Source organism: Pisolithus orientalis (assembly GCF_024613125.1).
Source record: "Pisolithus orientalis strain OTSU chromosome Unknown F5J12scaffold_286, whole genome shotgun sequence".
Lineage (NCBI taxonomy): Eukaryota > Fungi > Basidiomycota > Agaricomycetes > Boletales > Pisolithaceae > Pisolithus > Pisolithus orientalis.
Window position 1 is genome coordinate 1 of NW_026261067.1, and position 24,418 is coordinate 24,418.

The 24,418-nt window shown below is 44.4% G+C and overlaps 5 protein-coding genes across 5 annotated transcripts; 1 reads left to right on the top strand and 4 right to left on the bottom strand.

The window, feature by feature from the left end:
* Positions 1-10,878: 10,878 nt before the first annotated feature.
* On the bottom strand, positions 10,879-12,237 carry F5J12DRAFT_788651 (uncharacterized protein; the record flags this gene model as incomplete). The annotated part of the gene is made up of 5 exons (XM_051743734.1): positions 10,879-10,977; positions 11,150-11,596; positions 11,647-11,763; positions 11,858-12,004; positions 12,079-12,237. 5 exons carry the CDS (start codon positions 12,235-12,237, stop codon positions 10,879-10,881), a joined length of 969 nt encoding a protein of 322 aa, XP_051594011.1.
* A 1,641-nt stretch (positions 12,238-13,878) lies between these two features.
* Positions 13,879-14,196, bottom strand: F5J12DRAFT_788652 (uncharacterized protein; the record flags this gene model as incomplete). Its single annotated transcript, XM_051743735.1, has 1 exon — positions 13,879-14,196. One exon carries the CDS (start codon positions 14,194-14,196, stop codon positions 13,879-13,881), a length of 318 nt encoding a protein of 105 aa, XP_051594012.1.
* A 728-nt stretch (positions 14,197-14,924) lies between these two features.
* On the top strand, positions 14,925-15,753 carry F5J12DRAFT_788653 (uncharacterized protein; the record flags this gene model as incomplete). Its single annotated transcript, XM_051743736.1, has 5 exons — positions 14,925-15,053; positions 15,105-15,204; positions 15,233-15,299; positions 15,342-15,586; positions 15,671-15,753. 5 exons carry the CDS (start codon positions 14,925-14,927, stop codon positions 15,751-15,753), a joined length of 624 nt encoding a protein of 207 aa, XP_051594013.1.
* A 1,232-nt stretch (positions 15,754-16,985) lies between these two features.
* On the bottom strand, positions 16,986-20,512 carry F5J12DRAFT_900839 (uncharacterized protein; the record flags this gene model as incomplete). Its single annotated transcript, XM_051748199.1, has 14 exons — positions 16,986-17,052; positions 17,100-17,254; positions 17,304-17,450; positions 17,582-17,686; positions 17,723-17,772; positions 17,825-18,188; positions 18,241-18,271; positions 18,311-18,380; positions 18,428-18,631; positions 18,669-18,933; positions 18,974-19,042; positions 19,088-19,132; positions 19,722-20,363; positions 20,414-20,512. The coding sequence occupies 14 exons, from the start codon at positions 20,510-20,512 to the stop codon at positions 16,986-16,988; spliced, it is 2,313 nt and encodes a 770-aa protein (XP_051594014.1).
* Positions 20,513-23,958: 3,446 nt separating this feature from the next.
* On the bottom strand, positions 23,959-24,207 carry F5J12DRAFT_731438 (uncharacterized protein; the record flags this gene model as incomplete). The annotated part of the gene is made up of 1 exon (XM_051741963.1): positions 23,959-24,207. A coding segment is annotated over one exon (249 nt), but the record flags the coding sequence as incomplete, so codon positions are not given.
* Positions 24,208-24,418: the final 211 nt, after the last annotated feature.

The following is a 24,418-nucleotide window of genomic DNA, read 5'->3' on the forward strand; positions in this document are numbered from 1 at the left end:
AAGATGAGAAGAACCAGTGCAAGGCAGGCAGAAGTGCAAAGCTGCAAAAATGACATCCCATTGATCCAGACATTGATCCTGCTCTAGGAAGGCAAACAGCAGAAACCGACAATGATGAAGACATTCCTGCTCAAGGCCAATCAAAATGCAAGCCTTGTCCACCATCAGATGGACTATATGGTCACACTGCCATAGCTGCCAGAAGGACACCTTCCCCCAACCCCCATTCCTGCAAGTCATGCTGCAGACACAAGGTCTGATGCTACAAGAACCCCAGGTAGTCCTGCTTCCCATGCAACAGTTGCAAAATTTGATGTAGCCATGCCAAAGGTGGGATTGCCACTCCAACTCGATGGAATCCATCACGAGCCAGGGGAAAGAAGCAAGCTTGAAGTCTGTCCCCAATGATGGAGGCCCAAGAATCCCAAAGTCCAAAGGAATGTCCCCCAAAGCAACATGTTTCGAATGGCTTCCAAAGCCATCAACACCAGGGGTTGGGCCCTCCAACCAGGGAGAGATGATCCCTGAGGAATCTTCACTCAGTATGTTCACAATTTCATGTATTTATGCTGACTCAAATTTTATTTAGAGATTCATATTCCTGCATTCAAACACAGGGATCCCCACCCAATCTCAGCCACTGTATGAGTGGATTCAATCATCAAGGCTGGCCCATCCATTGCACAGGAGGTAGAGGGATCTACAGCAGCAGGTACATTTAATCACTCTACATTTATGCTAATTATTGTGGTTAACCTTTTTATTCAAAGCAGACACCTGCCCATCGACAACAGCAGCACCCATCCAACTCACAACCACTGCAACTCCCAGTGCACTGTCACCTGTCTGAGCCACAATTGCTGAGGTGTCACAAATGTTCAACACAATCAAAGAGCAAATCAAAGATTTGGAATGTCGACTCTGCAATGCTGAGGCCCTACCACCAATACTATGAGGATTGCATGTATGATTTCCAAATACAACAGGATGAAACCATGCAGATGCTGGACAGGATGGCTTGTGAGCTAGAGGCTCTGCATATTCAGGTATATGGACAAGCATTGGGTGATGATCTCATTGATCTCTTAGGGCCTCTGGCAGATGAGACAAGGGCAGCTAGGACAGCAGGGTGAACAAGGCTGTCTATCATTTTACTCCTCCATGGTACATACAATGTCATTTTGTATTTCCATTTTAATTGACCACTCATGCCACATCATATATTCAACCTTTATTTAAGAGTGAGAAAAAGACAATAATGGCTAGACAGCCAACAGAATTGCGAAGGATAAGCTCATTCTACTAAAACAACTGCTAATGTATCCCAATAGGTGGAAGCTTAGTGAATGCATGGCTTTGTGACATAGAATAGTTAACTTGAAACTTAAAAAATGAGATAGCAGGATGGTCTCATTCTGCTAAAACCAGAGCTGATGGAACCTGATAGACAGAACCTTTGCAAATGAATGGACTGTGCAATATGTGATAGCAACCTGCCATTTGACACAAATGCAATTAATAGTCTGATTTGGCCAACACATCTGAGTCTGCTAATATGGCTGCTGATGAATCCCAATAGATGGACACCTGGTGAATGAGCAGCCTATGCTATTTACAGTGTTCACTTGAGAGTTACAAAACAAGATAATGGCTAATAATAGGATAACAATGCAAAGAAAGATGTCAGCCTGTGAAAACAGCATTCTGTGGATGCCAATAGACAGAACCCCTCCAAATGAGTGGCCTGCACAATATGCAAGGTTGATATGGACTGTCTCAACCTACTAACACAGCATTCAATGGATCCTGATAGATGGAACCCTTCAAAATGAGTGGACTGTGTGAGATGCAAGGCTGAGAGCAATCAGTCATCAGATGCAAATGCAAAGCAATATTCTCATTGTGCTAATGTAGGATCCAAGGTATGCCCACAGGTGGGACATGTGCAAATGAGTGGCTTGTGAGATTTGCAAGGTTCAATTCAGGGAAAACATTGCATCCTGCTATTGCAGGAGCCAATGTATTTTGATAGGTGGAAGCTTGGCAAATGAGCAGATAAATATTTCTCAGCAGATGGAAATACAACCAAAGGCATTCAGCCAGTCACTAGTGACCAATTCACCCTCTGTAGTGAGCAATAAATATTCTGTTTCCCAACAATGGTTTGTTGCCATTCATCTCAGCTCATGGACACATGAGCCTTTCAAGACAAACAATATACATACTCACATCATACCAGACATATCCACAATGGAAATAAAACATGTGAAAGTTGAATGAATGGGCTAGCTTGCCACTGGATGTCTCCTGTGAAGTACCCACTGACCCACCCATCAGCTACAGGGCAAAATGCAAGGGCAGGGAATGGAAACTGCAGGTTCACATTAAGCTAACATTTAACTACAAATCTTTCTCCAGAACAAACTGAATATCAGTCACATTCATGGCCTGCCATTTGCATTCAGCATGCTTGGCCAACCTTGAATACATCATCCTCTGCCTTGCTGCATAACACTGCACCCCAGGAGCTCCAATAGCACTGCTTCCCATCTGTATCTTATGCCATTCTTTTGCTCAAAATCTGAAGAAACTTATAGCCCATTGAAATTCTGAGATCATGAGCTCTTCCTCTTCTTCCCAATGATCTTTGACAGATTTTGCTTGCAGCCAATGAATGCAATAAACTAATTGAAGAAAGTTCATCAACCTTAAAGCACTGTTGAACAGTAAGGTCAACATACATTCAGACATCCAACTCTTTGATTCTGTGTCCTGCAGGATGTCAATTGACCAAAACCATGGAAGATGGGTTCTGCAGTGCTCCTGTGCATTTTGGGAGAAGGCCACTGTCTGCACAGCCAGGTCTTCTTTATGAAGCTCTTGATAACATCCTAAGATATCTGCACCCATGCCAAGTACAACCATGGCATCTCTGCATCAATTATAAACTGTGGCCTGTTTTTTTACTGAGACATTGATAGTGCAGATCATATCCCAGGCCCAAGTTTTCATAGAATAGCTCTTAGCTGTGTGCACCACCCCCCAAAAGACAGCCACCTTGTCTGCCAATGTAAGATGGAGGCCATGTAGCACATCATTAGCTTGACCTGTGCAAAGCTTCAGCTCCATTTCTGCAAGATTTTGAAGCCCTCAAGCTTGACATGCATCAATGCCAAGAGTGGATGGAAGTGGCAATTTGTCCTGCAGTCTTGCCAGGGTTCCATCTGAAGCAGGCAACTCATCCCCCACATTGTCCAGCCAACCATCATCTGAAGCATAATCCTGCTCTGAATTTGCATCAAGAAATGCAGTCTGCTGTACAGATTCACTGGTGGAAGTGTTGGAGCCCACTTCAATGTGCAGCTTCAAGTAAATTGTGGCATCCACAATTAAACCTGATTGTTCAGATGCAATGTGATCAGCACAGCATGCCATAGCCAATTTTTTCAATTCTGATGCCCATTCCCCGAAATCCTTTCTGTCCATGTGAAGTGAGGTTATGGCCTCTTCTAAGCATAAACTGCATGCTAGCCAACTAGCTGTTCCATGTAGGCTTCTGCTGGGTCTTGGTTCCTCCAATAATGCTATTTCAATGGCACACACTGTTGGTGCTTCTTGTGATATGTCAGTATTTTGCATTTATCCAAAAAGGTGGATGCCATACCTGCCCTTAATTGAACTTCAAAGATGTCCATGACAGATGGGTCATTGACGCAATCGTGCAGTGCACAAATCTCTTGCATTTGCCAGCTGTTGCACTGCTCTGCAGTCAAGGCTTCATCTAGCTTTATACATGCCTGCCTCACCAATGGTGCTGCTGCTTGAGCTGCTTTGAGCTTCCACGATAGGCTATCTGCTTAATCTTGGATGTCAGAGAGTGCACTGCAAGTGGATCCTCAGACTAACCAATCTGAATCATCTTCATGAAGTTGGAATCATTCATCTGGAAATCCAGCAGTTCTTGGCAATGTGGTGAGGTCATCCCACATGCAGATGCAGATGCCATGTTAAGGACAGACCACAACATTTCAATGATTTCTCCATCTACCCATCTGGCCCCCTTGATGAACAGTGGGGCATACCATGCATAACATTCCTTCTTGTGCTCATGCACATGCCATATGCTGATTCCAGGGATAACCCAAAGTGATGACAGGATATCAATCATCTCACTTTGACCCACATTCTTCTGCAGATTCATCATGTAGGAGCAGTTAATGTTGTAGAAGCAAACCACTTCTTTGATCCCTTCCATATTGTATCCCAACACATTTGCCAAAGAGTAGTCCATGTTCAACTGTCTGCAGTGCCATCAGTGGGTGTCAAAATCAATGATTCAACCTCATACCTTTCTCCTTTTTGGAAGTCAACACAATGCAGATAAAAGCATCTGTGCCATGTGCATGCAGTTGCCCCAATTCCAGTCACATGAAACTTTCCCCAGGCTGCATTTGCCTGACTGATAGCTCTGTGGTTGTTGCAGGTGGATTTCTGTGCCTGAGCTCAGATCATGTTTTGCACAGGTTGAATGAATTCATACCTCTGTGATATGTGGAGTGCCTTCAAATAGTCTGTGTAGTGTGGATTGGTCACCACATAACCTAGTCTGTCCATCAACCACACTTAATCTTCAGATTTCTGCTCATGCATGTGTGCTGCTTTAAAGTTTCCATCCATTACTACTGTGCAGGTGAACCACCAGCTGGAGAAGGTCAGCATATGAGGATTGTATTATTGGAGCTGCTTACTGGTCCAAATCCTCATTGGTATCAACATTTATTCCAGGCTGGGGGCATGCTGCACAAAATAATGCCAGTCTGCCTTTCTCTGCTGACCTGGTTGTCCCATGGAATCCATTCCATTTAAGTAGCTTGATGTATCACCATTTCCATGCAACCTGTAGAAGCTCACAGTATCTATCCTGATTGACCCTTCAGACATTCCAACACTTGGAACCAAAATACCAAATCTTACTGGAACAAGGTGTGGAAACACATTGGATGTGATCCAATGCAATTTGGAAGTCCCCTGTCCATTGTTGGATCCTGTGGAAAGGCAGGCTCTCATGACTCTTCTGGCAACATTCTGTGCAGAATTGGGGCTGATGCAAGCAATCTGGACATCTGTATACCCCATTGTTTCCACACCAGGTGCAGTTCCTTGGCTCTGGGGAGGCTTCCAGCTCCAGGAGTATCTTCAAGAACTCCCCCTTCTGTGGAACCCATTTGCAGACATAATTGTTCTGTGTCTGACACACCATGTGAAGTCCACTTTCAGGTTGGCAAACTGCTGCATACCTTTGTCTGTGGTAACATCAGTTGCTGGACCAGTGAGCTCATGCTTTCATGTCCATTGAAGGCTGAATCCACCTATGCATCAAAGTACTTGTGAGAGTGAGACCTTGAATGCTTGGATGGTGAGGATCAGGGAGAATGGACAGGGGTTGTTGGATCTGGCTGTTTGATCATGACTTCTACCAATTGCGATCTATATCTACCTCCAGTTCTCTGAGTCTTGACTTCCAGCTGCTTCACCTGATGGCCTGGGGTAGGACCAATCATTCTCATACCCTTTTGAGTGCTTCCCTTGGCCATCTGGAGGTTGCTGATTTCACAGTATGAGGTCAGTTGTTAGAAATGCTACCACTAGTGCAAGTCACTTTATCATTTAGCTCTATTGATGTCAGTACCTTAACACATGTCAGGGCATAAATACAAATGCAACTACACTGGCCTTGCACAATGCATGGTGCTGCCTTCTTATTACTGCTCAATCCCTGCCTGTACATTCCCTTCCTGCTGCAACATTACCTGGGTGCTTTTCCTGGATTATGATGGTGAATTTGGATGCTATATTAGCTGATGAAGGTGAAATGAGATGTTTAGTATCAATATAAGTATGGATATGATTGGGCAAGCCAACTGACAGCCTGGATGCAAACCAGGAGCTAATCTGCCTTTGGGCAGGATCCTGTCAAAGAGATCAGCCTGATTGGATATTTCAGTCACTTCATGGAGGTCTGAATGAATTCCTTGCCATGACTGCACTAGTACTGAAATGCATTGAGACCAAACAAGTGCATGAAAAAACTTAGTAGCCAACCATCTATTATATACCATTATACATCATACCACATCATACTCCATGGAGTCCCAGTATGAATCAGATGCCTAGGATCAGACAGAAAGAGATGATGCTGATGGTGAGCAAGACATAGAACCATCAGATGTGGGGGAAAGGGAGGAAGAAATGTTTGAAGTGGTAGAGTTGGAGATCCTTGGGCACTGACACCAGGAATGGAGGCAAGCAGGGAAGAAGAAGAAGCCTGCAGTTCTGCTATCTATATGGGAGGAGATGCAGCAATTGGACAGGAACAAGGAGTTGAGAGGGAGCAAAGTCCAGACCAAGTGCAAGGCAAGCTCTAAAAGTTCTGATTTGGATGCTCACAATTCAAAGCACCCTTGTAGCTAATACAAGATTGGTTGAAAAAGCCCCTCCATTCAAAGAAGCCCCACACTACCCTTAGATCCAGTTACAAATACTCTGTGTGGGCAGTGGTCTGCAAATTGTACCAAGAGCAAATACAGGAGAAGCTTGCAAAAATGAAAGTAGAACAAGGCAATACCCATAGAAGCAAGCAGATCCAACAGTATCAGAATGCATTGACAGCTTTTATTCAGGATGACCTGACAGAGGAACAATTGGCTGCAGCTGAAGATATAGTGGAAAGGTGGAATGGGTGGGAAGGCCCTGTGCCAGAGACAAAAGCAAGGTGTGATTGTATGAGGTCAACTTCCCAGTCTTCAATTTATCCTGGTTCCCAGGAATGCAGCCAAGTATGGGTACAAGTATGTCTGAAACTTTGCAATGGAGATGTGGAGGTATTGCAGAATGTGCATAGTGTGTATGGCTGGGTGGAAAAATGAGGAGGGAACTATACAGGCATGCATGTGAGTCCACCATATTCTCCTCTAGGCCTAGGTAAGACTCATGCAATGACAGTATGGACTTCTATAATGAAATTGTGGATGGAATCCCCTTCAATGATGTCCACACACTGGAAGGAAGCTGGCAAGAGTACCTTGGGGAAACATTTGAGGAACCAGGAACACTGCCTGAGCATGATGGTGAGTCAAGTCCTGAACATGCTCAGAAAAAGACAGTGGCCAAAGCAACAAGGACCAGCAAGGTTGACTCTGTGAAATTGGTGAAAAATGCTGATGGAGAGATTTGGATAGGAGAAATCATGGGCCTTAGCCAGGACCAACTACAAAAAATGGTTTGTGGATTTGTGACTGCTTACTACCATGAGTGGCCAGAGTATTTAGTGTCCTCAATCTCTGATGAGTGCTATCAGGATTAGCATGCAGAAATCCCTCATCAGCAGTGCTGTTCAAGAATTTTGGTCATCATCAAGCAGAAATGATAGCAGCTTGCCATCTTCCTGAAGGATTTACCATTGACCATGACCCAAGTCACATGTGGATGACAACAGCTACCCAGCTGCTGTCCTTTTGGTGCAAGCAACAGGAATCCCATCCAAATGATGTGTTTGGATTTCAGAAATGGATCAATCGATCTGGCAAGCTGCAGCCACTGGTGGATAGAACTTTGGCACCCCTGCAGGTTGTGAGGCAGCAGAAATACCAAAAGACACCTGCCCCAAAATGCAAAAAGAATCCTGGAAGGAAAAATGTCAAGGGCAAGGGTAAAGTGCAGGAAGAGGGAATGGCAGATGATAGTGTGGATGATAGCACAGATGACAGCACAGATGACAGCACAGATGATAGCACAGATGACAGCACAGATGACAGCACAGATGACAGCACAGATGACAGCACAGATGACAGCACAGATGACAGTTTGGATGATCACAGTGAGGCTGAGGCAAGCAATGTTGGAACAGATGGTCCCTCTGCTAAAAAGGTGCACCATGTGTGATTTTCATGCATGACAGATCAGTACTAATGTGATTCTGGTCTTCAGGTATCTGGCAGGAGGCAAAACCATGCCAAGACACCATTCCCTTCTCATTCCCACTCAAATCCACCACCACCTGATGGTTCCCATAGTGAGTGGCTCTCTGCACCTCCAGCCCATGCAAAGACCCTGGTGCATTGTCCATGAAATAAAGTGCTAACTGACTATAATGGGCAGGAAAGCAATGGCCATGATTCCAATGATGAAGCTGATGAAGACACTTATTTGCCCACCCTATCCAATTCAAAGAAAATGGAAACATCCCTGAATAGTGAGCTTCCCACTGTAACTTGTATTTGCAGCAAACCCTGATCTGCACTCAGGGAACACGTACACAACTGAACTACAGGACCACTCAGAATATGCAGATGAAGATGGATTGGAGAGCATTCCTTTCACTGACCACCCAACTGAGGAGGGGTCAATGAGCAGAAAACAAGGTGGAAAGCTGAAATCTGCCCTGAAGCACACACACCAGGCAAGTTCAGTCATGTTGAATCAGCTGTTATGGCTAACAAGTTTGCGCTGTATATTAAGCAGGCTCTGTCAGAATCGAGTGAGCCAGACATGAATTGATGTTGACCTGGGGCCAAATACTCATCCAAGTCCAACCATAATGGCTCTGTGACTGCCAATGCAGCATCCACAAATGTGAAACAGGGCATCCCTGGGAGCACCTGGAAGTCACCTCATGTCAGAAAGGCCCCTGCAAGGCCAGATGCAGATTTTCCATCTCCTGATGCAAAGAGATTACACAAGCAAACCAGCAGCAATCAGAAGCAGAAGTAGTTGTCAAATCCCTCAAACAGTCAGAGCAGAAACCTTTTTTGGAACTCATGTACAGCCTATAGAGGGCTTAGCCTAGTGTGACACATTAGAATACAAGTGTATGGCATGTACAGTAGCTCATGACACCATGGTGGTTGTGAGAGGCATCTTTGATATCAGAGAGAGGGATAGTTAAGTGGGATGGTTGAGCAGGACAATTGAGTGGAGAGCTGAGTGGGACAGGTCTACATATTGGCCATGTGGATCAAGCTAATGAACAAACTAATTTTCTAGTAATAGATCCACATGACAACTTGATGAATTGGTTCCTGAATGAATGGGAACCAACTGCTCCCCCAGTGGATGGTATGAACATGGATCTACTCAAGCAATTGCTGAATGCACAGGAACCATTGGCACTGCCAGTCATGCACGAGAAATTAAACAGGATGGACAGGTCTTCAACACCTGCACAAGACATTACTATGCAAGTCAATTTTCTGGCAGACTTGCAGAATGTGCAGGAGCCATCTCCTCTGCCCATCACCTGTGAATCATCAAATCTGAGGGACCAATCTCCTCAACCTGATTCTCCAACTAACCTGCTTGCTCAATTGCAGGATATGAGGGAACCAATGCCTCCCCTGCTCATTTCAAATGTACCCATTGAATCTTTTGACTTGGCAGCAGATGAGGACAATGGCACAAACCATTTGACTTTTGGCATGCCTGAATGATCAGAGATGAGGGATCTTTTTGAAGAAATATGCAATGGTGAGCATTTATTTGGTTCTATTCATGTGATCAGTGATATCCATCAATTATGTAGGTGAACTTCCATCCACACAGCAATCTCTTCAAATGGAACAATGGGGATTGGCACCTGTTCCACATTGCAATCAAGGTATGGGCATGAGCTTAATTTGATAATTTTAGTCCTGTGCACCTTACATGCCATAGTATCTCGCTATTGCAGAAACACCACTCCCAGTGAACATGCTGTTTGATCCCACCCTTGATAGGCACCTTGTGCAGGCTGAAATGCCATTGTGAGAGAATTGGGCACAGCTGCAAGGGACCAGTATGGTGCAGCCTCTCAGGGCCTTTGACTCATCAATATGCTTGATTTGATGGAAGTTGTTCATTATCTGTGTTCTGCCTTTGAAAATTGTCCTGAGCCATTCATTGCCAGCCAATCACACCCATCTCACCAGTATGTGGTAGAGATGGGTATCCTCTACTTGGCATGCTGGATCAAGGTGGCCTCTGTACATCTGAAGCAGACTGCTGATATTGCAGGATGGCCCATGCATTGGTTTGGAAACCTAGCAATGGATTTGGTAGCTTTTACATCAATTTTTCACAATGTGGGACTGATACATAATTCCTTCAGAATCAGCTTAATAGCTTGATTCTGGTGACAGAGTTGCATGCCAGTTATACTCCTCCCCTCCCAGCATGCTACCATGCATACCTCAGACACCAAGATGATGAGGTTAGCTTCCACAATCAAATGCAGCTAATTCCCCTTAGCACATTTTGCATAATCGAAAATATCAGCACCATCATCCCACATTGGACCCCACACGCAGCTGATCCCCATTCCGGCTTTGCATTCCCTTGGTGGCTATATTGTTCCAAGGAATACACAGTGGATTCCCAAAGATTGCAAGGCAAGGGATTGTTTTCCACAACCTGGGATTTTTTTAAGGTATGCCACTTATTCTTGTCACTGCAAATAGTTGATGATGGCCCAGGGCTTATGGCCATTGCCTGAGGTGCCAATCACAGACTATCTTGATGGCCATATCAAGGAGCAGGTAAACTACTGCATCGAAAATATTCAGAAATATGCTAATGTTGTCAACAGTTGGGGTCAACAAATTGACCATTTCTACACTATGTGGTGGGCATTGTGTGGGTTGTTGGGCATGCTGCTTCAATAGTTTACATGTTTTTGACTGTGGAGTTGGTTGTATATACATTGCTGTGAATGTTGATCATTTATGAGATACTGCCCATTTGCATGATGTCTGAACCCCCACCCATCCATGTGATGTCTGACAATCTGCCCATCTGCATGATGGCCTGAGTAGGTTTACTTTTTTTGCAGTTTATGATGCACACCCTTTAGTTCTGAGTACCCACCCAATCTATGATGTTGAAGCACCTGCCCATTTGCAAAATCTTGGCAACACCACCTGTCTGAAGTTCGAGAGCCAGCATATCCTAATAAAATACAAGATCCACATCACCTACTAAATCTTACATTAAATTTTGCAGCTTCAAATCAACAGTTCTCCAGTTGCAACTGCTCTAGGTAGTAGGTCATCCATCTGTGGTGATTGACACATGGGAACATGCACTGACTGATGTACATTGGCACACATGTAGTATGCACCAGGCATGCTCTGTCACTGTCTACAGCTCCCACCCCATGCTCCAATGCTGAACCTGAAAATGCAATGATCATCCCTGGGTTGTAGTGCAGCTGCAGATTCAATGTTGGAATGACAAAGTCCAAGGGTGGGTAGTTGCCCACAGTTACCAGCATGTCATACCATGGATCCCATCCATTGATATCCCTGTGGTAACAAGTTGCCTGATTCACCATCATGGACATGCTGCTATACATGGAGCTCATGTCCAAATCCACCTGCTGTTCCACCTGTTTGCCAAGGCAGATCAATGCTTCCCTGCCATCTGCATACATTTGCAGATGGAAGACATGCAGGATCACAGATAACAGGGCATTGGTGTTGGACATTTGGTTGACCCATTCCCTTGTAGAAGTGTTTTCTGTCCTGGATTTGAGCAGCCATGAGGCTTCCAGGAAGCCATTTTGGGGCTTCAAGACAGATGAGTGCTTTATTCACAAGGAAAGAAATGATCACCCACCCCATGACCCTGTTGAAACCATGCAGGTGACAGGTTGATGGCACCTTTCAACTCAGCATTATCATGGAAATATGACTTGTCTGTCTGCCATGCCTGTGGGGAAGCCTTTATGCTGTCCTGCAGTGGTTCCCTCAGAAGATGACAGGTGGTTCCATACATTGGCCTGCCATTGCATTAAGTCAGTAGAATATGAGATTCTGCATTCCCTTACCCTTCTTTTTGGGCTGAGAGCATCTGGCAAATACCAAATGTGGATGGTGTTTGAGTTGGTCACCAGAATGGCCAGCTCAGTCACTTCCACATCTCTCAGCAGCTTCTGCATTGCAGGTTTTTCCACCCTGATTTTTCCTGACATTGACTGCAGAAAGATGAAAACTTCCATCACACCATTATGATAGACTTACTTGGGTGATGATAGGCCTGTGAGCTTACTGATGATATGTGATCTGCTTCACATAACACCAGAAACAGAATCAATATATCTGGAAGGGTGTGAGGTCTGCTGAATACCTCCTCTTGAAATCTGGCTTTCATGTATGATGCAATGCAGTCTGTTAGTTCCATTTGCCATCCATGGGGGGTTTTAGACATGTCTTGCATAGTATTCATGCTTGGGGTGGATGAGGTTGGAGTTGTATAGTGGGTGAGCTGCTTGCAGCTTGTTGGAAAATTATGGCATGTTGGGACACTTGCCTCAATATTTTGCTGTGATCCAATCAATATGTTGTGATGCTATACATGCAATTGGTGTTGGGCCTGTCTTATGTTGCAACAGGGGTGGATCTTACTAGACAGACCCATCCTTGTTTTATGGTGATATAAAAGATATTACTGAAGGGCCTGTCCATATGTTATGACCATATAAATAATACTGCTGAAGGGCCCATCCTTATGTTGTGACCACATAAATGATACTGCTGAAGGGCCCTTCCACATGTTGTGATGCTATAAATGATATTACTGATGGGCCCATCTTTATGTTGTGACAGAGGTGCATCTTACTAGATGGGCCCATCTATGTGTTGTGACACTGTAAATGATATTACTGACAGGCCTGTCTTCATGTTGTGACAGGCATACATGTTGCTATTGACGAGCCCATCCATGTGTTGTGACCATGTAATTGATATTACTGACAGGGCAGTCTTATGTTGCAACAGGGGCATATCTTACTAGATGGGCCCATCCATCTGTTGTGACAATGTAATTGATAATACTGACTGGCCTGTCTTTATGTTGTGACATGGGTGCATCTTACTAGATGGGCCTGTCCATGTGTTGTGACCCTGTAAATGATATATATTGAAGGGCCTGTCTTTATGTTGTGACAGGTACATCTTACTATGGATGGGCCTGCCCATGTGTTGTGATGGTATAAATGGTATTACGGAAGGGCCCATCCATATGTCATGATGCTATAAATGACATTACTGATGGGCCCATCTTTATGTTGTGGCAGGGATGCATCTTACTAGATGGGCCTGTCTATGTGTTGTGATGCTGTCAATGATATTACTGACAGGCCCATCCTTATGTTGCAACAGGCATACATCTTGCCATGGATGGGCCCATCTATATGTTGTGACAGGGGTATATTATCCCAAAGACAGGCCCTTCCATATGTTGCCAACTCTGTAATCTATCATAGAGGGGCCCCTCTTTATGTTGTGACCCTATAAAGCATATGATGGGCAGGCCCATCCATATGTTGTGACCTTCTTCATGATACAATAGGTGGGCCCATCCTGATATTGTGACTGGGGTACACCCTACCATGGACAGGCCCATCCATGTCTTACAGTAGCTCAGCATACTTACTTGGTCATGGGCCTGTCTATATGTTGCAGCATCCTTACCCTCCACAGGCCTTCCCATATGTTGTGGAATTGTGCTTACAGGCCCATACATATGTTGCTCTCACTATAGGCCCTCAGGCCTGTCCATGTGTCATGGCTAATCTATTTAGATAGGCCCATTGTGGGGTCTATATAAGTGTTGGCATTTTGGCACACAGGCTACCTATACATTGTGACTAAATGGACTACATGGGGTTGTTGATAACATACTTGATAGAAATAGATGACTTGCATCCTTTGCCTCAGGAGACAACACCTTGAAGTATGCATTGAATTCCTCCTGTGTACCTCTGATTTGCCTCTGATAATGGTGCATGCAAAGTGTCCTTGTGGAAGTGCTAGTTAGTCAGCTAGTAAGATATCATACATGCTGCACTTACCTGCCACTCATCATAACAATCTTCCACACATCTTCACATAGGTTGAGATCTGGATGCATTTGTATGATTTCTGAACAGAAGGCCTTCTTCACCATCAGAGACATCAATGACTGGGTTGTGTCATTGCTGATGAGCCCATGGGTGTGAAACTCATGCCAGATCTCCTGTGCTGTCTGGAGAATATTACCTATCTTCTTGGCATTAAGTGCCACCCCTTTGTCATCCTCCAGGTATGATGTATATGGGTTAGCACATTGTCCTTCTGGAGTCATGCCAGACCACATCTTCCATTCTTTCTCAGTCCAGAAACACATGCTGGGGTAATCAGCTCAGTTGAGCTGCAGGAGAAAGTCTCCCTTTAGAAGTGATGTAGGAATGATGGATGCTGATTGCAGCATGATGTTGACAGGACCATCTGCTGGAGTGCTTGCATCTGATCTGTTTATGGCTAGCTGAGAAACCAGAGTATTATATGTGCTTCTGCAATGGAATTCTGCTTTGAGCAATGTATTTTCGAGTTGAAGCTTCATTATATTCTCTTGGAGGTGCTGTAACTACTGCACATGCTGCATATATGCATTAAAAACTAGGATGCATCATGACATAAATGCTGCAGACTTACTGAGATATCTGGAATGCCTTGGTTGAAAATGGTGGAATTAATGAACTGCATCTATAATAAATAGGATCAAAGTAGTCAGTGAAACACATTTGAAGTACTTTTGGTATGGTGTTTGGGATATCTGTGGATTACTGCTCCATGGTGAAGCGGAGGTATTATGCATTAATGTCGAAATTTGGCTGTTATTGCTGGGGAAAAAATTGTTGCCTTGGGTAATAAATGAGTCTTGCAGCGATTTAGAAGAGAAAATGGAGGAGTTCTGGTCACCTGACAGGCTTGAAAAGGACAGGGGTGTGGGTGGCATGATGGGCAGAGGGGGAGGAAGGTGTTTGGCACTGTTTGTTACCCAACACTTTGATTTCACCAAGTCCCAACACATATGCATACTTGGACCTACCACTACCTTCAAGTACTGTGTAGATGTCAACCGAAGCACACCACACTGCCATCACCATACTGGAGAACATTATTGTCCTTGAGGTTGACAATATCTTACAAGGTTGGCCAGTGTATGTCATTAATTTTACACCAGAAGACACTTGCCCTCATGTAAGTTTATCAATACCTTCTTTTACTCATTGCTTGACCCATGTTTTACAGAAAATTATTCTTCATCTGAAAAACCCATCTAAGTATGAGCATGTCACTGTTGATTCAGATGATGATGACAGCAAATCTGGAGCTTGTGCAAGGGAATATAGTACATCACATGTTGTGCATATATGCAGTTTTTTTGATCAAAGCAGGGACATTGACCACTAATAGTGATGCACAGGTGATGGTATACATGGAGCAGTAAGTTTTATGATCCATGTATGCTTTATCTCATCTTTGCAGCCCTGATGGCCCAACTGTACAATACAAACATGAGGAGTCTTCCAATGATGGTGATGACTCCAACAAAGATGAGGCATCTTCTGGTGAAGATACCAAGCCACTTTCCAGCAATAATGCCAACCTGCCCCCTGGCAAAGATACCAACCTGTCCTTTGGCAAGGATACCCAGCCTACAAAGGCTGTTCATGCAATTCCAGTTGCTCTTGCTGGACTTCCTAAGGATATAATTCCTACAAAGTGCAAGAGTGGGTTTGATGCACCCTGGCCTCCTGTTAGGTGACATGGGTTCTGCACAATTGAATCTGATTCCTCAATTACATTGTATGAAGGGTTTATGACATGGCCAGAAGCAGTGAAGGCTGTGGAGGATACTGGTTGCAGCTCTGAGCACTCAGATGGGGTTGCACAGTGAATGTGTTGAGGTTTGTTGTGCACAGGTGACAAGTTTCAATCCAATGGACATACAGACTCAAAACAGTGCTTGAACGTGTACTTTTTATAATTGTCTGAGCATGTATCATTATCAGTTCTGTTTGAAATGCAAGTTTTCATGTTGGTAAATGCTAAGTGTACAAAACACTACTCATTGTCATCTTTGGAACCAAATCATGCAACCTCCATGCCAGTCTTCTCAACTAAGAAATACCTCTCCTCCACTACTCCATGTATCATAGGGTGATGTGGAATCATTGCAACAACTGATCAAATGTCTGAAATGTTGATCACCTGCAAGCTGGCTTGTCCAAGCTTTATACAGGATGCAATGATGCTGAAAGACCTCTCCAGCAAGTATGAGTGAGGGTTGGAATATAGTGTGATGAGTGCAACATCATGAAACTGGAAACATGGGTCCAGTGCATTGTCAAGGTCTTCATCTGGAAGAAGAGTGCTGTTGACTGCTTGAACAACAAGCCTTATGAAGTACATAACCTCTGCAATCTGATTGTTACCATTAAGAGTGACCTTAATGGTATTCAAAGTGCACTAAGCTGACTAAGCTGACAACTAAGCTGGCAATTTTTGCATGCTAAACCCTACTAAACTTTGTGTGGCCAAGAGGGAGTTCAAGCTCCAAATCAGCACATTCTCTTTCTAGATATCCAATGTCCAAGTTTTCTAAGTCCAAAATTATCATACAAGTGCTTCAAAGCATAGTATACATGTGGTAGTGTAAAAAATGGAACAAGTGATAGATCAGGTTGTCCACCCATCCATCAAGATGCCAAGGGCATCCCTCCACATAGAAATACTGGAACTTCTTGACATCATGGCGATCACTCATCAGTAAATCACAGAGTCCCCTAGCTAGGTCCAGGCTGGACAGATGCACCCAACAACACTTTTTGCTATGGCTAGTTGCCTGTTACTATGGAATGGTCACACTGTCATGGAACTTTGTCCAGCATCTTACTTCCTATGGATTGCTATGGAACTTTCATGCTTAGATATCACTGTACAAAACTGGCCAGACTGTATTCTCCTTGGGGTGTTGTCCAGTACTCCCCATCTCAATGTTTACTTTGCAAACATGTGATCACTCCACAACTAGGAACAGTTCACAGCAGGTATGACAGGAACAGGAGCATTGGCATCAATTGCATACTACATGTAATGACAGGTACAACAGGACTAGGTATTATGAAATCAATCAAGGACTGCCTGAATGTGCTGGTACCTCTCTACATTCAAATCAACCTCTTGCAGTGCAGCCCTGATACAAGGAGTCAGTGCAAGCATGTCAGCCACCCCAGTACTTACCATCCTTCCTTCACCCACTGAGAAAGCTGATTGCACAACCTCATGCCATGATAGGGATTACAAAGGATGTTGTTCAGATTGTAAGCCTTGCCAGAGAATTGAGGCATCATCTTTCCTGTGCTGTTCTTCGCAAATCTGTCCAACACACAATGATACTGCAAGAAAAGTTTGAGTTGCAGTGACTCAGGGTGTAAAATAACTCACCACAGCTGCAACAAGAGCCAGACAGGAAAGGGGAACTGAATTGTTGAAGGACTCAGGATGCTTATCCACAATTTGATAGGTCCTGGTATAGTAGAATTGTATGACAGCTTCCTTGAGGGCAGGGTGAGCAAAATTCCTGGTTTTTCCCTGATAAACCAATCCATTAGTAGTGCAGACAAAAAACCACATGAATGTACATTCTCATTGAAACTGTCTCACAGGAAAAGCAAGTTGTCAAGGAGCTTTGTGGCAGCAGTCTCTATCCATTGCACACAAACCTGTGGTGCAACATCAGAAGGACAGATAAGGTTGAACACAGATGGTGTGGTTGCCAGTGTAACTGACTTCAATTCTGAATGCCAGGTAGATATATCACCAAGGAGCTACCAGCAGTATTTCAGTAGCTGTAACTGAAAGACAGGACTACTTATGAGGCATGCCATATCTTGCTTGTGGTCAGGCCAGTAACCTATAAAGTTAGGATAATGAGACACATATAAAGTGAAAATATTGTTACTCACCATCTTCAAATTGCACACCATGTTGATTCCACTCAATGATGACAGTGATGAGCACCTCTGTTATGGAGAGGTTGAGGTCATGAGATTTCAATGGGAACAGGTTAGAAAGTGCATGTGCAGCCCTGCATTCTTGCTTAGCATCTTCAAGACAGTCCTTCCATACTGCCTTGTAAAATCTCAGTTGTGAAGGCAATGGGCCCTCATCCTTGACTTTCTTGGAGTTACAAGGGGCTCTGGCATGTTGAGATACTTTGTTGACTGAGTCATGTGCAAGGGTCAGAAGATCATGATTGGGAACAGAAGGATGGCCATTAGTGTGATGGTGGTGTTCAAGAATGTTGATGATGGTGCCATGTTGGGAACCCTAAAATAACAATTTGAATAAATAAAGCTAGCAGGAATGGCATTTTTCGTACCTCTGGCTGAGCCTTGTCCTTGGATTGTAAGCTTCACAGAGCTGCATTGTCATCCTCATTGCATGAGTACTGAAACTCATGGTCAGGGGGTAAGGAATTGTGGCAAATAGGATTGCTTGTCATTGTTTCTTGGGAGAAGCCTAACAAAGAATGTTGAGCCAGTACCATAATAACCTCTGACACATACCAGGATGAGTTGATTGCCTAAGATTCATTGCACCCCATCCAAATGCATTGTCCTCATCTTTGTTGGACTCATCACTGGAGACCTCACCAGCCTCTGCATCCAATGGGTTATTACTTGAGGACTCTGACTCCTCTTCTGAGGAGCCCTCTGATGACAGCTTCTCCTGAACTCTTGTGGTGAACATCAGCAGTTGCCAAAGTTTGTCTTGATGAGAGTGAGCTATCAAGGGAGGGGTTGATACAAGAGTCAGGGACAGTAGCAGGTGGCTGGTGGGGGATAAACCGAGACTGGGGTGTTGGCAGATGAGATGTATTACTGGGAACTTGGTCTCCCCAAATTGTGGCAATATAAGGATTATTGAGCACTTGAAGGTCAGGTTCCATCCTGGGAGGCACAATATGACCTGGCTGTTGAGCTGGAACACTAAAACCAAAGCAATGGGAGTCTGTGGGGTGCTGATGGAAGACAGGTGTTGCTACTGCTGTTGAAGACTGAGGGACAGGATTCTGAAATGAACATTGTATATCAGTATGAAAAGACACTCACTGGAGGCATATCAGCTCGGCTAGGACCATTCACAATGGGAGGTGCATAGGGTGGTGGGGTGACATTGGACTTTGCAAGTGGTTAGCTTGATATTTGCAAATAACTAGAACTGACCTTTGGTTTTGCATTCTGGCCAGCACTGTGGCCCCCACCCTTTTTCTGCCAAGTGGGCAGAGGTGCAAGAGGATTTACAACAGAATTATTGGGGAGATCTGTTGACTTTCACGGCTGTGTAGCTTGGCCTTCAAGGGCAGTACCAATCCACTCCAATTGCTCAGCCCTTCCACCTGAACCCACCCCTGCCCTTCTGCTATGACACAGTCCTGCTGTGGCAACAGACTGAGACTCTTTGAGATTGATGGGTGGGCTTCCTAGATGCTTGTTTTTTGTGGGTCGAGTACTTCCATTGGCCTCTGGTCATCATTTGGCATTTTTGCTATCCTTCTTTTTTGGTGGGATTGTTCCAGATTGGGTGAACATCTGAAGGTACAAGCAGTTAAGCAGAGAACAGTATAAGATGGAAGCCTGGGGACCATGATGAAATGACATCTTGTGAATCCATATAAACATTGACAGGTTCATTGTGAGACATAAAATGAAATGATGTGCAGAGACAGTTACCTGCTGCAAATGAATTGAAACACTTTACACATAATGTACAGAACATGAACTAAACATAAAATTCATGCTAAGACTACATGCCTTTGAAGTGTTTATTGGGTATAGGAGGGTTATCCATGCTCCTTACCTCTCCACAACAGCATTTAGAAGACATAATTGCCAAAGACATAACATCCATATTGTTCTCCTGACTCAGATGCATGCTTGAATTAAGCACTTTGTGCTGGGTGATGATCTGCTGGAATGCATTCATCATCTCCAGTGGTTTCTCATATGGCATGCTGGCCAAGAAATGATCAAAAAAGGAGATAATGTTGGAGAACTGCACTGCAGTTCCACTCAGCAGGGACCACCCAAGCAATACACACCACTCATTAGCCAGAGGGATTAGATCTTGAAAATATTGTGAGACCTCAGAATCCAGCCTTGATTTGGACAGGTCATTAAGGAATGTGAACTTGGCACATCTGGCAATTTTGAGATCTTTGGCTGCCTTTTCACTCCACAAGCCAAGAAGTGTCTTTTCATGGCTGATATCTTGATGCTCATGGCCAAGTGGCCCATCATAAAGGATGAGGATCCAGATGAAAACATAGAACAGGGATTTGATATCATCTGCAAATGTATGGTGTATAGTAGTAGGGTGATTGATGAATACACAGGCGAGAGAGGCACTTTTCCAGATTGATGGGACATTAGTCTTTCCACTTTTAGTGATGGCTTCCTTGAGTTGGCAAAGGATATTCACTGAAAGGAAGGGGACTGTCCCCTTTGCATACTATCAGCTGAGAGTTCCAAAATGTTTTGCATAGTACTTACTGTGCCACCCAAGTCATATTCCCCCTCTAATGTGACCCATACAGCAAATTCCCAGTCAAGGAGAAAGCTGTGCAACCCATTTGCAAAGTCCTTGATCATGATATTGTTGATGCTACTTTATGTTCCAACACTCAGAGCATGCCACCTGGTGCCAGCTAGCACCATCACTGACAGCAGAGGTTGTTGTAGATGTAGAGATAACAGAGGGGGGGGATCTGGCATATGGAGACATCCAGAATGCCAAATGGTTGTCCCATGACAGTGTTTGACAGCCAGGCTTGTTGAATGGCAATATTGTATGGGTAGAATCAACAGGCTAAGGTTCCCATTAGTAACATGAGTGAGGAGTTTTATAGCAACTCATGCAGTGGGTGTCATTCACTGCACCATCATTGAACATTAGTTCAGAATTAACTGACATGAACTAAGGGCATTCCCCAGGCCCCCTTCCCTTGCATACCTCCCCCTCTTCATCCTCATCCTCCCCCTGCTCCATCCCACCCATAGAAAAGTCATTGATACCTGTGCCCTCACCTGTGAAAGGTCCAGAAGTACCCTGAGGGTTTATTAGTGTAAAACTCCCAAAAGGTTCAACCTCCAGATTGACCCCTGCCATTGTATTGTTCTGGTTGGTCAGTTGTTGGACTTGCATATCAGCAACTGTAGGAGTCACAGTTGTGGTTGCAGTAGAGCCACTAGGAGTTGCAGTCACAGTAGTACCACCCTGATTCACAATGGAAAGAAAGTTGCCTGTCTGGTTTGTGCCAGGAGCTGGATTGAATAATCTTGCATCATAAGTAGGGTTCCCATGCCACATGCAATTGCATTCCTCCCAGAATGGGAACCCTGCAAAAACTTCCTCTAAAATAAAAACCATGTGTGAGATCAGCCACATGGTGTACAGAGGAGGACCATGGTACATACCCAGAAGGTTGGAATAAGCTGGATTGTTAGGATCAATGCCTTCACTTGTGGACTTAAACCTTGATGCTTGTTGCTGATATTTGGCCTTCAAGCTGTAACAAGGATTTTGATTAATCTCTTGGAACAATGTGATAAGACATACCTTGCCAGGCAGCTACCAACCGCTGAAGCAAACCTCTCAGTCTGGGTCGCATAAACTGCCCCATATACAAGATCTTTAGAGAAGATCACTTGAGCAATAACAGCATTAATCTCTCTTTTGCAATAGGCATGGAGCCTTGCATTCCCCAGGCACTCTGATCTCTCCTCTTGTTGAATAGGACAGGCATGATCTGCTGGATTTTCCCATAGCCAAGTCAGTAGCTCTCTGGTAATGTGTGTATACCTCTCCCAGTAAATAGTTTCACCCCCAGAAGCCCTCGGCTTGGGCTTGGATGATGCAGCATTGGGGGAGGGTTGGGGGATGGACAGGGGAGAGGATTTCTTGTACTAGCAACAGAAGAGGCCCTGGCCATGATAGTTACAGACTTGACCTGTAGGTGAGCAGAATGTTGAAGGTTTGGGCAGAGGGGAGGCATGCTTTAAAACTCTGCTTGAATTATCTACATGGTGAAAATCTTAGGAAAAGTTTAGTAGGGTTTAGCAAGCAAAATTTGCTGGCTTAGTTGTCAGCTTAGTGCACTTTGAATACCATTCTTGTTGTACCTTAAGCATACTTTTGCATGAAAGGTAACTGAAAGAATTGACATACTTTCACATTTCGAGCCATGTGGATGTCCTCAGGTGCCTTCTGCAGCTCTTGGTATTCAGACTGTGCAATCTGACCATTGGGCAAGTGAAGATGTCCTCAGGTGCCTTCTGCAGCTCTTGGTATTCAGACTGTGCAATCTGACCATTGGGCAAGTGAAGATGTGCCCAATGGTGTATTTTGGGTGCAAGCAGTACTCCAAGGTATTCTGCAATCACTCTTGCCTCTTCACCTCAAACAGTGGTGAGATATCTGTCATGTTTGGCCAGAAGGATGTACCCATTGTGAAGGTCAACAGATGCATGTGGATTGGTGTTCTTAGGGGGATCAAGGTGTGGAAGCATAGCCTTCAGTGCATTCACTTGACAATGCTGGATCCCTTGCTGTGCAAGATTTGAAAAAGGGTCTGATGGCTGGCATATCTCTTCCCCAAGATTCCCAATCATTCTCTCCATGGTCCACTGAGAGGAACAAATCAGAGACCTAATATGTGCAGCCTCTGAAGTGAGATGACATGTGAGGTGGACACATGGGTGGATAAATGGTATGTGGTCAATGCGCCACTGATAAAATATGTGTTCAAACTCAGGTTCCCATTCATTGAGGAGTTGACAGGCAAGCTGTAGTTGCACAGGGGTGATACTGTATTGGGACATGATGTGAAGTCCAGCAACAAATTTACAGAAGTTTCTCCAAGGAATTTTGGGCAATATACCATAGAGTAGGGCCAGGCACAAACCATATATCCAGGTGATATATTCAGCTGCCTTGTACCAGGAGTTCGAGTGTAGACTTGGATCATGAGGTGCAATGTCAAATGAACCAGGTAGATAGGTTTTGCATGCAGCAATGGCACATCCATGGGCTTCCCATGTCACATTGTTCTTGAAAATGGCCCAAGTCCAGGTGCTTTGATTGTCACTTGCAGCACAGTCAAAGGTACCATGCCAGAGATCGAGCCAGAGTGCAGCCATGTTTGCACCACTCAAATGCATCAATTCAGATGAAAAGACCTCCGGAATACCTTGAATGAGCTCTGGCTGGAGGCCAAGCAAGATACTTGGGCCCACAATGCCAGTCTCGAGGTGCCATCCCTCGTACATACTCTGTGTGTGTGAGCTGAAAAGATATTTCAATTGCTTAATACACCTCTCAGAACTTCCTGGCCCAATATTGTGAGTATCAATGTCAGGATGGTCACATCCAATCACATTGTAGTTATCTGGCTTCAGTAGGACAGGGTAGTACTGAGATGCAGCAGGTTTATGACACCCTTTCAAAGAACACAGCATATGGCAGCCATTTTTGCCCTGGTGGCCGACAAAGTTGCTTAATGTTAATAGTCTGGGTCTATCAGCACTTGCAATCACAGGAAGCATCCCAGACATGAAGGCCCTTATGCTGTACTGCAGAGAGATGATGCAACCCAGGAAAGAGGAAGGAGTTGATAATTTTTGGCTTTTTTGGACCAGGTATGATTGTGCCAGGTAGGATGTGCTTTTTTTTATAGTGATGGTCTGGAGATAGGTCAAGGATGATCCAAATGAATATCCAGCAGTCAGACTCTTTACTTTCCTATAGTTGTGCACCATCAATCGACATCATAAGGAGGATATCATCTCGCCAGACCTTGCTTTGGGTCACAGCATGCAGGTAGGCATGGCCACAGAAAATGTCATCATAGGTGTTAACTAACCCATTGTTTCTCTGGAGCTCCTGAAAGATTTGTTGTGTCTGTTTATTGCAGTAGAGCATCTTCTCTGCAGTCTCAGGATGTTGCCAAAGTGATTGAAGCTGTGGGGCAAAGGGAATAGTGTGAAACACAGCACAAGGGTGTTTAATTTTTCCATTGCTTCTATTGAGTTTCACTTGATCATAGTGTGGCTCTGCACACTCTGGGCAAGGCCTTGAGATCAGAGAGAGGTCCCATGAATGCTGCACAAGAGTTAATGCACATGTGGTTGACCACTGATGTGACTCCACTGAGATTGGTGAGGATATGCTTTGATTGATGAAAGGACAGAATCCTGGCATCTGGGAAACACTTCTCAACAGCCTTCTGAATCTTTTCATATGTGCTTTCTGAAGAACACTCAAGTGTGAGGAACATTGAAAGAGCAAGGTCTGTATATCAGTTGTCAACATGGAGAGGTTCTTTGGGTGGGTTGCAGAGACATTTGTGGGCTTTGCCCATTAGCCCAATGTTATCATTGAGTGATGTATTTCTGATTGCTTGAATGAAAGCCATGCTGCACTGGAGCTTTGGTAATTTTGCCATGTGTGCAAGCTCCTCAAGGTTGAGATCAAGAAGAGGGTTGGAAGGGGTACCATGT